We start from the raw sequence: 13,858 nt of genomic DNA, 5'->3' as shown, positions 1-13,858 counted from the left end.
TTTATTAATTTAGACAGAAACATGCAAAAAAGAACTCTGATATTTATAACATAAGTGTCATTTTTTGTCTATTATTCTTGCTTTCAATGCATCTAAAACCAGTCAAGATGACTTGCAACGCGCCGCCTCAGGTGACAATTGCCAACAGCACCTCTATACTGATTTTATATATATATATATATATATATATATATATATATATATATATATATATATATATATATATATATATATATATATATATATACACACATAGACACACACACACACACACACACACACACACTAAATAAAAAAAAAAAAAACACTGAAAAAAACTTAAAGTTTAGCTTTTTGTGGTCTCAGCAGTAACAAAAAAACTAGCTTTATTTGGAAAAAAAAAATGCATTAAAAATTGGAATATTTTAATTTATAAATTATAACAACAACAGCAATAATAGTATAATAACGCTTCAGAGCGGCAAGTCCGCTTCTTAACTCCACGCAAAGCCATTAAAATGCGTCAATTGTGACGGTGAGTCACTTTTGTGCAGATTAAAGTCGCTAAGTGGGATCTTGTCTTGTGGCAGTCAAGAAACGAGAATCGTCCTCCGTTCCACTGGCACATCTCTAAACACTGCGCGGTTCTCTGCTGAGACACAGTCCGGTCAGAATTAATAACTTCAAAACGAATTGTCACTATAATAAAATGACACCTCTTTCCAAACGCTGTAATACAGAAAATAACTACAATCGACTAAAATGTTTTTTTCTTCCCAAAATGAGACGTCCTGCATTCTTATGAATTAAACTGTTGCTGACGTGATGCACAGCCAGTTGTAAGAGCTCAGCTCAGAGGTATGGAAAAACATTCATGCCAATAATGCCTGAAAGGAAATGCTTTTGACAAAACTACAGATTTTGTTTTATTTTATTTATATTCGAGATCAAGGAGCCACCATGTACAGTTATTAGGTCCAGAGTTTAAGGATCCAGTGACCAATTTCATATTTATTTTTTTAAGACTCAATAAAATGTTGTTGACATAGAAAAACTTTAAAGCCTACTTTTAGTACACAGAAAATTCACAAGCGCTATCGATAAGGGAATCGGATCGATAAATAAAAGCTTATCAATACCCATCCCTAACCATGTTTCATGCTCCCGCAGAATCTTGCGCATACTGAAATGTATGTTGTCGATGCATGGAGCGTGCATTTGGCCGTTTCTGTCACCGATCTTCGGCGATGTTCATTAGCATCTTTAAATGCGCGGAAAACTGCAGGAAACGAAGACGAACAAGACGCAAATCTAACAGAACGCTTTGAAATTTGAATTAAAATATGTTTAAACTATACTCAACAAAAATATAAACGCAACACTTTTGGTTTTGCTCCCATTTTGTATGAGATGAACTCAAAGATCTAAAACTTTTTCCACATACACAATATCACCATTTCCCTCAAATATTGTTCACAAACCAGTCTAAAATCTGTGATAGTGAGCACTTCTCCTTTGCTGAGATAATCCATCCCACCTCACAGGTGTGCCATATCAAGATGCTGATTAGGACACCATGATTAGTGCACAGGTGTGCCTTAGACTGTCCACAATAAAAGGCCACTCTGAAAGGTGCAGTTTTGTTTTATTGGGGGGGGATACCAGTCAGTATCTGGTGTGACCACCATTTGCCTCATGCAGTGCAACACATCTCCTTCGCATCATCCGTGAAGAGAACACCTCTCCAACGTGCCAAACACCAGCAAATGTGAGCATTTACCCACTCAAGTCGGTTACGACGACGAACTGGAGTCAGGTCGAGACCCCGATGAGGACGACGAGCATGCAGATGAGCTTCCCTGAGACGGTTTCTGACAGTTTGTGCAGAAATTCTTTGGTTATGCAAACCGATTGTTCCAGCAGCTGTCCGAGTGGCTGGTCTCAGACGATCTTGGAGGTGAACATGCTGGATGTGGAGGTCCTGGGCTGGTGTGGTTACACATGGTCTGCGGTTGTGAGGCTGGTTGGATGTACTGCCAAATTCTCTGAAACGCCTTTGGAGACGGCCTATGGTAGAGAAATGAACATTCAATACGCGAGCAACAGCTCTGGTTGACATTCCTGCTGTCAGCATGCCAATTGCATGCTCCCTCAAATCTTGCGACATCTGTGGCATTGTGCTGTGTGATAAAACTGCACCTTTCAGAGTGGCCTTTTATTGTGGGCAGTCTAAGGCACACCTGTGCACTAATCATGGTGTCTAATCAGCATCTTGATATGCACAGCTGTGAGGTGGATGGATTATCTCAGCAAATGAGAAGTGCTCACTACACAGATTTAGACTGGTTTGTGAACAATATTTGAGGGAAATGGTGATATTGTGTATGTGGAAAAAGTTTTAGATCTTTGAGTTCATCTCATACAAAATGGGAGCAAAACCAAAAGTGTTGCGTTTATATTTTTGTTGAGTGTACATCCACCCAAACCCGGACAACAACCAGGATAGAGTTTTGCTAAAGACATTGGCCAGAAGAGAAAGCTTAGTGATGATGAGTTAAGGGAGAGAGACAGACTATATGAAAGAAACAAGAGGAAGAGAGGTTTTGTCCCGATCTGGCCACAGAAATGGCCATGGCTTGGTCATGACCAAGAGAAGAATGAGGTTTTCTGCCAAATCTGCAGGGCCTATCCGTCGTATGCTGACACGTAAGTAAAGTATATGCTTGGTCCTGGTAGACCCTGGCTGTTTTGAAGCTAGTTTAAAAGTCTAACCAGCTTGCCTTTGTGCAAATCCCACGGTAACATTAATCAATCAATCAATTTTTTTATATAGCGCCAATCACAACAAACAGTTTGCCCCAAGGCGCTTTATATTGTAAGGCAAGGCCATACAATAATTATGTAAAACCCCAACGGTCAAAACGACCCCCTGTGAGCAAGCACTGGCTACAGTGGGAAGGAAAAACTCCTTTTAACAGGAAGAAACCTCCAGCAGAACCAGGCTCAGGGAGGGGCAGTCTTCTGCTGGGACTGGTTGGGGCTGAGGGAGAGAACCAGGAAAAAGACATGCTGTGGAGGGGAGCAGAGATCGATCACTAATGATTAAATGCAGAGTGGTGCATACAGAGCAAAAAGAGAAAGAAACAGTGCATCATGGGAACCCCCCAGCAGTCTACGTCTATAGCAGCATAACTAAGGGATGGTTCAGGGTCACCTGATCCAGCCCTAACTATAAGCTTTAGCAAAAAGGAAAGTTTTAAGCCTAATCTTAAAGTAGAGAGGGTGTCTGTCTCCCTGATCTGAATTGGGAGCTGGTTCCACAGGAGAGGAGCCTGAAAGCTGAAAGCTCTGCCTCCCATTCTACTCTTACAAACCCTAGGAACTACAAGTAAGCCTGCAGTCTGACAGCGAAGCGCTCTATTGGGGTGATATGGTACTACGAGGTCCCTAAGATAAGATGGGACCTGATTATTCAAAACCTTATAAGTAAGAAGAAGAATTTTAAATTCTATTCTAGAATTAACAGGAAGCCAATGAAGAGAAGCCAATATGGGTGAGATATGCTCTCTCCTTCTCGTCCCCGTCAGTACTCTAGCTGCAGCATTTTGAATTAACTGAAGGCTTTTTAGGGAACTTTTAGGACAACCTGATAATGAATTACAATAGTCCAGCCTAGAGGAAATAAATGCATGAATTAGTTTTTCAGCATCACTCTGAGACAAGACCTTTCTGATTTTAGAGATATTGCGTAAATGCAAAAAAGCAGTCCTACATATTTGTTTAATATGCGCTTTGAATGACATATCCTGATCAAAAATGACTCCAAGATTTCTCACAGTATTACTAGAGGTCAGGGTAATGCCATCCAGAGTAAGGATCTGGTTAGACACCATGTTTCTAAGATTTGTGGGGCCAAGTACAAGAACTTCAGTTTTATCCGAGTTTAAAAGCAGGAAATTAGAGGTCATCCATGTCTTTATGTCTGTAAGACAATCCTGCAGTTTAGCTAATTGGTGTGTGTCCTCTGGCTTCATGGATAGATAAAGCTGGGTATCATCTGCGTAACAATGAAAATGTAAGCAATACCGTCTAATAATACTGCCTAAGGGAAGCATGTATAAAGTGAATAAAATTGGTCCTAGCACAGAACCTTGTGGAACTCCATAATTAAGAAGATTCCCCATTTACATGAACAAATTGTAATCTATTAGACAAATATGATTCAAACCACCGCAGCGCAGTGCCTTTAATACCTATGGCATGCTCTAATCTCTGTAATAAAATTTTATGGTCAACAGTATCAAAAGCAGCACTGAGGTCTAACAGAACAAGCACAGAGATGAGTCCACTGTCCGAGGCCATAAGAACATCATTTGTAACCTTCACTAATGCTGTTTCTGTACTATGATGAATTCTAAAACCTGACCTGAACTCTTCAAATAGACCATTCCTCTGCAGATGATCAGTTAGCTGTTTTACCAACTACCCTTTCAAGAATTTTGAGAGAAAAGGAAGGTTGGAGATTGGCCTATAATTAGCTAAGATAGCTGGGTCAAGTGATGGCTTTTTAAGTAATGGTTAATTACTGCCACCTTAAAAGCCTGTGGTACATAGCCAACTAACAAAGATAGATTGATCATATTTAAGATTGAAGCATTAAATAATGGTAGGGCTTCCTTGAGCAGCCTGGTAGGAATGGGGTCTAATAAACATGTTGATGGTTTGGATGAAGTAAACTAATGAAAATAACTCAGACAGAACAATCGGAGAGAAGAGTCTAACCAAATACCGGCATCACTGAAAGCAGCCCAAAGATAACGATACGTCTTTGGGATGGTTATGAGTAATTTTTTCTCTAATAGTTAAAATTTTGTTAGCAAAGAAGTCATGAAGTCATACTAGTTAAAGTTAATGGAATACTCAGCTCAATAGAGCTCTGACTCTGTTCAGCCTGGCTACGTGCTGAAAAGGAAACCTGGGGTTGTTCTTATTTTCTCCAATTAGTGATGAGTAGAAGAAGATGTCCTAGCTTTACGGAGGGCCTTTTTTATAGAGCAACAGACTCTTTTCCAGGCTAAGTGAAGATCTTCTAAATTAGTGAGACGCCATTTCCTCTCCAACTAAGGGTTATCTGCTTTAAGCTACGGGTTTGTGAGTTATACCACAGAGTCAGGCACTTCTGATTTAAAGCTCTCTTTTTTAGAGGAGCTACAGCATCCAAAGTTGTCTTCAATGAGGATGTAAAACTATTGATGAGATACTCTATCTCACTTACAGAGTTTGGGTAGCTACTCTGCACTGTGTTGGTATATGGCATTAGAGAACATAAAGAAGGAATCATATACTTAAACCTAGTTACAGAGCTTTCTGAAAGACTTCTAGTGTAATGAAACTTATTCCCCAATGCTGGGTAGTCCATCAGAGTAAATGTAAATGTTATTAAGACATGATCAGACAGAAGGGAGTTTTCAGGGAATACTGTTAAGTCTTCTATTTCCATACCATAAGTCAGAACAAGATCTAAGATATGATTAAAGTGGTGGGTGGACTCATTTACTTTTTGAGCAAAGCCAATAGAGTCTAATATAGATTAAAGCAGTGTTGAGGCTGTCATTCTCAGCATCTGTGTGGATGTTAAAATCGCCCACTATATTATCTTATCTGAGCTAAGCACTAAGTCAGACAAAAGGTCTGAAAATTCACAGAGAAACTCACAGTAACGACCAGGTGGACGATAGATAATAACAAATAAAACTGGTTTTTTGGGACTTCCAATTTGGATGGACAAGACTAAGAGTCAAGCTTTCAAATGAATTAAAGCTCTGTCTGGGTTTTTGATTAATTAATAAGCTGGAATGGAAGATTGCTGCTAATCCTCCGCCCCGGCCCGTGCTACGAGCATTCTGAAGTTAGTGTGGACTCGGGGTGTTGACTCATTTAAACTAACATATTCATCCTGCTGTAACCAGGTTTCTGTAAGGCAGAATAAATCAATATGTGATCAATTATTATATCATGTTACCAACAGGGACTTAGAAGAGAGAGACCTAATGTTTAATAGACCACATTTAACTGTTTTAGTCTGTGGTGCAGTTGAAGGTGCTATATTATTTTTTCTTTTGAATTTTTATGCTTAAATAGATTTTTGCTGGTTTATGGTAGTCTGGGAGCAGGCACCGTCTCTACGGGATGGGGTAATGAGGGGATGGCAGGGGGAGAGAAGCTGCAGAGAGGTGTGTAAGACTACAACTCTGCTTCCTGGTCCCAACCCTGGATAGTCACGGTTTGGAGGATTTAAGGAAATTGGCCAGATTTCTAGAAAGAGAGCTGCTCCATCCAAAGTGGGATGGATGCCGTCTCTCCTAACAAGACCAGGTTTTCCCCAGAAGCTTTACCAATTATCTATGAAGACCCACCTCATTTTTTGGACACCACTCAGACAGCAGCAATTCAAGGAGAACATGCGGCTAAACATGCACTCCCGGTCCAATCGGACCGGAGTGGGACATGATTAAGGTGCGTTTACACATAACCAAGACGCATTATGAATGTCATTTTTCTGTCATTCGTGACACATTCCTGACATTCTTAATGTGACTTAACGCATCTGAATAGGTTTCTTAATAGTGCGTGTTGGCGCGTGATATTCTTGATATTCGTGGAGCATGTTTTTGCCTGTCAAAAAATCTTCCACGAATGTCACACACCACCCTCATTTCGTCTCACGTCGTGGAGGTCGCAAACTGAGCGTGTTGATCCGTCTTGATGAGTAGTGATCCTTAATAGAATGTGACAATGTTCGGAGTGGTTCCTGTGATGGTTCTTGGAGCCCAAACTGTCACGCGTTATTACGAAGTGACACGGAAACTGTCAAGTTTTGACACGACTTGTAACGCAGCGTCACATTTCACTCCGCGCCACGATGAATCAGTTTTCTGTCACATGCACACAATTAAACTCGGCTCCAAATGTCATTCCACAGTTCCTGCTGAAGCTCCTCAGGAAGCTCCTGCAGGTGTTCCCACCTGCTGCTGTAACCGATGAGCGGGAGGACGAGTCTGAGCGAGAGGGACCAGTGGAGCGAGAGGAGACTGGCGTGCAGCCAGACATCTCTGCACCTCCTCTAGTCCGGTGGGGGAATAAGCGTGCGCACAATTAAACCCTGCTGCACCGCATTCAGTTTGAGTGCTGACACCAAGTCGGCTAAAAGTCTAATTTCAGTGCTCTTCAGCGTGCTCCTGCAGGGTGTCCACCTGCTGCATGTGCCTGATGTTAGGGAAAATGCACGAGATGAGACCCGCATGAAGCCACACATCTGGTGTCTGTCTCCTCCTCCTGCTCTCTGCGCCACTCCATGGCACAGAGCCCAACTATGCATGCAGTCACAAAGTTCTTCTGAAAAACTGGAGCGATCTGAATTCGGTTGGAGATATGGGTGGTGTGGAGACAATTCACCCATTCACAACGTGACCAGAACTAACGATGCGCTGTTACGTGCAACAACGCGGAACACTATTCTTGACGGTGCGTAATGGTTCCTGATAATTCTCCAGCAACACATGCCATTAACTGGTGGAACGTGTGGCAAAAGGTTGCAGCAGTTCCTGAGGGACACCTGACGCCTCTTGCCCGAATAATCACATTCGTGATCAGTGGTCAAGATGTCTACTTCGTGGCATTCGTGACTTCTCGTCGTTATATATAAACGCTCAGGCATTAGCAAGCAAGGAGCCAAGAATTTTGTTTTTTTTTAATTTTTAGATCTATAAACTCCAATCCAGACAAGGCATACTTTTTAGGTTTGATATGGAGCTACATCTGTATTTTATGTATCTGATTGAATTAGCCAACTCTGAGGGTTGTGGGGCACTAACTTCTAAATTCTGGTTTATGTCAAGCCCTGTAAAAGCTATTTCATGGTTCTACAGACGCAAATCCAAGATGGCGATCGCTCAGCTTTTGACTGACGGCCTCCCTGAACCCACTGGTCAACATTTATCACTCAACTATAACCTAATGTGCAATATTTTATTCTTTTTGAAATTACAGTCATTGGTGCAATATCTGTTTCATTCACATGTGGAAAATACACTATCTGTGCAAAATCCACTGTGTTCAGAATACAAGAGTGCAATAACCGCTGTTTACTATCCCCATTAACCTGAGACTTTGTTTATACACACACACAGACTTATATATATATATATATATATATATATATATATATATATATATATATATATATATATATATATATATATATAGAGTGAGGAAAATAAGTATTTGAACACCGTGCGATTTTGCAAGTTCTCCCACTTAGAAATCATGGAGGTGTCTAAAATTTTCATCGTAGGTGCATGTCCACTGTGAAAGAAAGAAAAAAAAAAAAAAAGCCAGAAATCATAGTGTATGATTTTTTAATAATTTATTTGTATGGTACTGCTGCAAATAAGTATTTCAACACCTGTGAAAATCATGTTAATATTTGGTACAGTAGCCTCTGTTTGCAATTACAGAGGTCAAACGTTTCCTGTAGTTTTTCACCAGGTTTTGCACACTGCAGCAGGGATTTAGGTCCACTCCTCCATACAATCTTTCAGGTTTGGAGTTTCAGCTCCCTCCAAAGATTTTCTATTGAGTTCAGGTCTGGAGACTAGGCAGACCACTCCAGGACCTTGAAATGCTTCTTATGGAGCCCCTCCCTTAGTTGCCCTGGCTGTGTGCTTGGGGTCACTGTCATGCTGGAAGACCCAGCCATGACCCATCTTCAATGCTCTTACTGAGGGAAGGAGGTTGTTTGCCAAAATGTCGCAATACATGACCCCATCCATCCTCCCTTCAATACGGTGCAGTCGTTCTGTCCCCTTTGCAGAAGAGCACCCCCAGAGTATGATGTTTCCACCCCCATGCTTCAGGGTTGGGATGGTTTTCTTGGGTTGTTCTCATCTTGTAACATGGTAAGTGGAGTTGACTCCAAAAAGCTCTATTCTGGTCTCATCTGACCACATGACCTTCTCCCATGCCTCCTCTGTATCATCCAGATGGTCACTGGTGAACTTCAAACGGGCCTGGATATGTGCTGGCTTGAGCAGGGGGACCTCGCTGCCCTGCAGGATTTTAAACCATGACAGCATCATGTGTTACTAATGTAATTTTTTGTGACTGTGGGCCCAGCTCTCTTCGGGTCATTGACCAAGTCCTCCTCTGTAGTTCTGAGGTTTCCCAGAATCATCCTTTCCCCACAAAGTGAGATCTTGCATGGAATCCCAGACCGAGGGAGACAGTCATCTTGTGTTTCCTCCACTTTCTAATAAATAATCATAACAGTTGTCTTCTATCAAGCTGCTTGCCTGTTGTCCTGTAGTCCATCCCAGCCTTGTGCAGGTCTACAGTTTTGTCCCTGGTGCCCTAGACAGCTCTTTGGTCTTGCTATGGTGGACAGGTTGGAGTGTGATTGACCTGAGTGGTGTGAACAGGTGTCTTTTATACAGGTAACAAGTTCAAACAGGTGCAATTAATACAGGTAGAAAGTGCAGAATAAGAGGGCTTCTTAAAGAAAATTAACAGGTCTGTGTGAGCCAGAATTCTTGCTGGTTGGTAGGGACCGGATTAAAGACGTCCCGCACAACGGTGGAGAGCGAGCCATGCTCCGGTCAGCCATCAACATGCTGAAATGACCAGATCATTCCAAAGTGAACGATGTGGTGATGTGGGACCGTCGTGTGACTATCCGAGAAATTGCGGAAGAAGGTGGACATCAGCGCTTTTTCGGTACATTCCACTGTGACAGAAGATTGGCCATGAAAAGAGTGGCTGTGAAATTCATGCTGCTGCTGACGGTGGAGCAAAAGTGCCTCCGTGTTGAAGTCTCACAGGACATGCTGTGACATGCCCACCTCTTCCACAATTTCTCGGATAATCACACGACTGAAAAGTCACCGAAAGCTGTCTGAATCATCCGAATGGTTTCCACCTGGCTGTCGCCCAGTTTCTGGCAAAATTTGATGCGGCGTTGCTCCAGTCATTCAGTCTTTTTCCTTGCAATGAAAATCCGCCGATGCGCACTACACGGTCCTCACACAAGGCTGCTTACCAGAAAATGATGCAATCGACAGGCGTGTAAAAGTTCAAGCATGCGCACAAAGGTTCAAGGTTTGCTCATGCAAGCACACGTGATTTAAATCCATCAGGTTTTTGCAAAAAATAAAAAGGTCTGATACTTTTCTAACACACCTCGTACATACATACACACAAAATATACATGCATACATACATTTTTAGGTGCACCAGGTATCCTTTTTATATTTTTACACCTTTGTATTTATTTACTTGAGAGCTCTGCACAAGAATGCCAATGTACCCAAACCTTGTGTGCGAGTACAAATGGGAAATAAAGTCCATCTATCTATCTACAGTGAAGCATGGTGGTGGCAGCATCATGCTGTGATGATGGTTTTCAGCAGCAGGAACTGGTAGACTAGTCAGCATTGACGGAAAGATGAATGCAGCAATTTACAGAGACATCCTGGATGAAAACCTGCTCTTGACCTCAGACTGGGTGACTGTTCATCCTTCAGCAGGACAATGACCCTAAGCACACAGCCAAGACATTAAAGAAGTGGCTTCAGGACAACTCTGTGAATGTCCTTGAGCGTTCCAGTCAGAGCCCACATCTGAATCTGACTGAACATCTCTGGCGAGATCTGAAAATGTCTGTGCACCGATGCTCCTCATCCAGCCTGATGGAGCTTGAGAGGTGCTGCAAAGAGGAATGGGCAAAACTGCCCAAAGACACATGTGCACCAAGCTTGTGGCATCATATTCAAGAAGATTTGAGGCTGTAATTGCTGCCAAAGGTGCATCAATAAAGTATTGAGCAAAGGCTGTAAATACTTATGTACATGTGATTTCTTGTTTTTTTTGTTTTTGTTTTAATAATAAATATGCAAAAAATTATTTTCATGTCATTATGTGGTGTTGTGAGTAGAATTTTTGAGGGTAAAAATGAATTTACTCCATTTTGATATAAGGCTGGAACCTAACAAATGTGGAAAAAGTGAAGTGCAGTGAACACTTTTCTGGGTGCACCGTATGTTCGAGTCAGCAATGAATCACTGGAGAAACCAAAAGAAAAAAAAAAGTTTTCACATGAACATTGTGCTGCAATTTGACCAGTAGATGTCAGTATGACGATAAGCTGCAGTGGCGACACATAAAGCAGATTAAAAATGACATTTGTATGACCCTTCCAAATAATGAAGCTTAACTTGTACTCCAATGACTCTTAAGAGGCACCCTTTAATCTCATTATATCTAACAACACTGACTTTTTTTTTTGGCCAGCTTTTACCAATGATAATTTTGGTTGCACCAAGGAGTCCCTAAATCCGTGCTAACAAAGCAATGCTTCCTCAGGCTGCCTCAAGAGTCGACCTAATGCACACTTCAAATATGATCGCACAGATTTCAGCTCTGTACTGACAATACTACAGATAGAGCAAAAAATAAAAAAACTCGTCACATTTTTCAGAATTTTGGTATAACTTGATACCAAGTATCAGCTCTTCTGACATCACTTTTCAAAACATCGAGCTTTCATTTCTAACCACTTGCGGTAATTTTAAACTTTGCCTTGCCTTTCGTCCAACAGAGGGAGGACATTTCTCATTTGGAACTGATCTTGTACATTCCATTCCCACTAATGTGTCTCTTCAAAGCTGGGTCATGATCAGTTTTGGTGGACAATAGATTTCCACAGAAAATATCAAGACAAATGATAATATCGGTATTGTTTTAAGACCATTTTATGCCATAGACATAATGGTAATACTGCATGAAATGCAAGTAGAGGCTTCAAAGAGGAATGAACTTTTAACTCAAGAATATTCAGATTGGAACTGAAATGTGGAAAAAAAAAGTATTAAATATCCTAAATCAGTGATTCACATTTCCAGTGGGTGGTATCAGGTAATGGACCCTCAGTGCCTGAAATAATGGACCATTTTTTCCTCAGACATCAATGGGCTGATGCAAAGTGGAATCAAATAGATAATTCAAGATTCATCATGTTTTTAAAGCTACCATCACAGCCACTACTTGTGCCAATTCAAGAAAAATTAAAATATGATGCAAATTTCATTATTTGGGTTACATTTCATATTATTTGATGTTATGCAAAGGTCATAAATAATGTTAAAAAAATATTGGCTAGATGTAGCATTTACTCCCATGATCACAATTTATATACATCAGTAGCTTTCACTTGTGAGAGTGCAAACTTAAATGGATGACAGATGAAGACAAAATTAGCACCATAGATAAATGTAAAGCTTCTTCAAAATTTCTCCAATTGCTTTTTTAACAGGACAAATAATTTTCAACCAACTCAACCAACTAACCTTTGACTCACTTTTATTGTACGTCACTGACTCAAATTACCCTTTTCTTGTTCTTCTGTCAGAAATTTTAGCAGAAGACGGAAATACCTGTTTCTCTTCCGGGCTCATCTTTTTCCACTGCTGGGCAACAATCTTCGCGATATCCATTATTTTCAGGTCTGTAGGCAAACAACTGTCAGAACCTCAATAATTTAATTCATAACACAGGAAACAGTCTCACTGGTACACCTCAACAACATGCAGTGAATTAACATTTCACAGCAGTCCTTTCACCTGCTTGCTGTAACGCTCCATGTGCGTCACGTGCGCCCATGTGCTTCACACGTAACACGAAAGAAGCAGAAACCGGATAATCTTCGTGATTTTCCTTGATAAATCATTGATTGTCTGGATCAGAAATTTCAGTTAAATATATCATATAGCAGACAAACACTAGTATTTATAGAAAGTGTACAATAATTATTTAAACAAAATTACGCAGGTGCATAAATTTGGGCACCCTTGTCATTTTATTGATTTGAATACATTTAGCACTAATTATTGGAACACAAAATTGGTTTGGTAAGCTCATTGACCCTTGACCTCCTTACACAGGTGAATCCAATCATGAGAAAGGGTATTTAAGGTGGCCATCTGCAGTTTCCCCTCTTTGCATCTCTTCTAATGAGTCGTAACATGGGAGCATCTAAATAACTCTCAAATGACCTGAAAACAAAGATTGTTCATCATCATGGTTTAGGGGAAGGATACAAAAAGCTATCTCAGAGATTTCAGCTGTCAGTTTCCACTGTGAGGAACATATTGAGGAAATGGAAGACCACAGGCACAGTACTAGTTAAGGCATGAAGTGGCAGTCTAAGAAATATCTCAGATAAGCTGAATCGAAGGATGGCGAGAACAGTCAGTCAACCTACAGACCTGCTCCAAAGACTTACAACATGATCTTGCTGCAGACAGTGTTTCTGTGCATCGTTCAACTATACAGCGCACTTTGCACAAACAGATAATGGATGAGCAATTAATGCAGAGGAAGCCTTTTCTGCGTACACGCCACAAACAGAGTCGCTTGAGGTATGCTAAAGCACATTTGGACAAGTCAGCTTAATTTTTGGAATAAGGTGCTGTGGACTGATGAAACTAAAATTGAGTTATCTGGACATAACAAGGGGCAGTATGCATGGCTGAAAAAGAAAACAGCCTTCCAAGGTAAACACTTGCTACCTACAGTAAAATCTGGAGGTGGTTCCATCATGCTGTGGGGCTGTGTGGCCAGTGCAGGTACTGGCAATCTTGTTAAAGTTGAGGGTCACATGGATTCCAGTCAATATCAACAAATTCTTGAGAACAACATTCATGAATCAGTGACAAAGTTGAAGTTGCACCTGGGCTGGATCTTTCAACAAGACAACAACCCTAAACACTGCACAAAATCTACTAAGACATTCATGCAGAGGTACAAGTACAACATTCTGGAATGGCCA

General features: G+C 41.0%; 1 protein-coding gene across 2 annotated transcripts in view; it reads right to left on the bottom strand.

Annotated features, from left to right (window-relative positions):
* The window catches only part of tfam (transcription factor A, mitochondrial), a 68,563-nt gene that overhangs the window by 34,143 nt on the left and 20,562 nt on the right, over positions 1–13,858 (bottom strand). For both annotated transcript variants that reach the window (XM_034193903.1, XM_034193904.1), the window contains exon 3: positions 12,465–12,535. In XM_034193903.1, the coding sequence (XP_034049794.1) occupies positions 12,465–12,535 (71 nt within the window). The remainder of the gene's footprint in view (positions 1–12,464; positions 12,536–13,858) is intronic.

The sequence above is a fragment of the Thalassophryne amazonica genome, chromosome 18 (assembly GCF_902500255.1).
Source record: "Thalassophryne amazonica chromosome 18, fThaAma1.1, whole genome shotgun sequence".
Lineage (NCBI taxonomy): Eukaryota > Metazoa > Chordata > Actinopteri > Batrachoidiformes > Batrachoididae > Thalassophryne > Thalassophryne amazonica.
The sequence above is the reverse complement of the archived record's forward strand: the minus strand, read 5'-3'. Positions and strand labels throughout refer to the sequence as shown.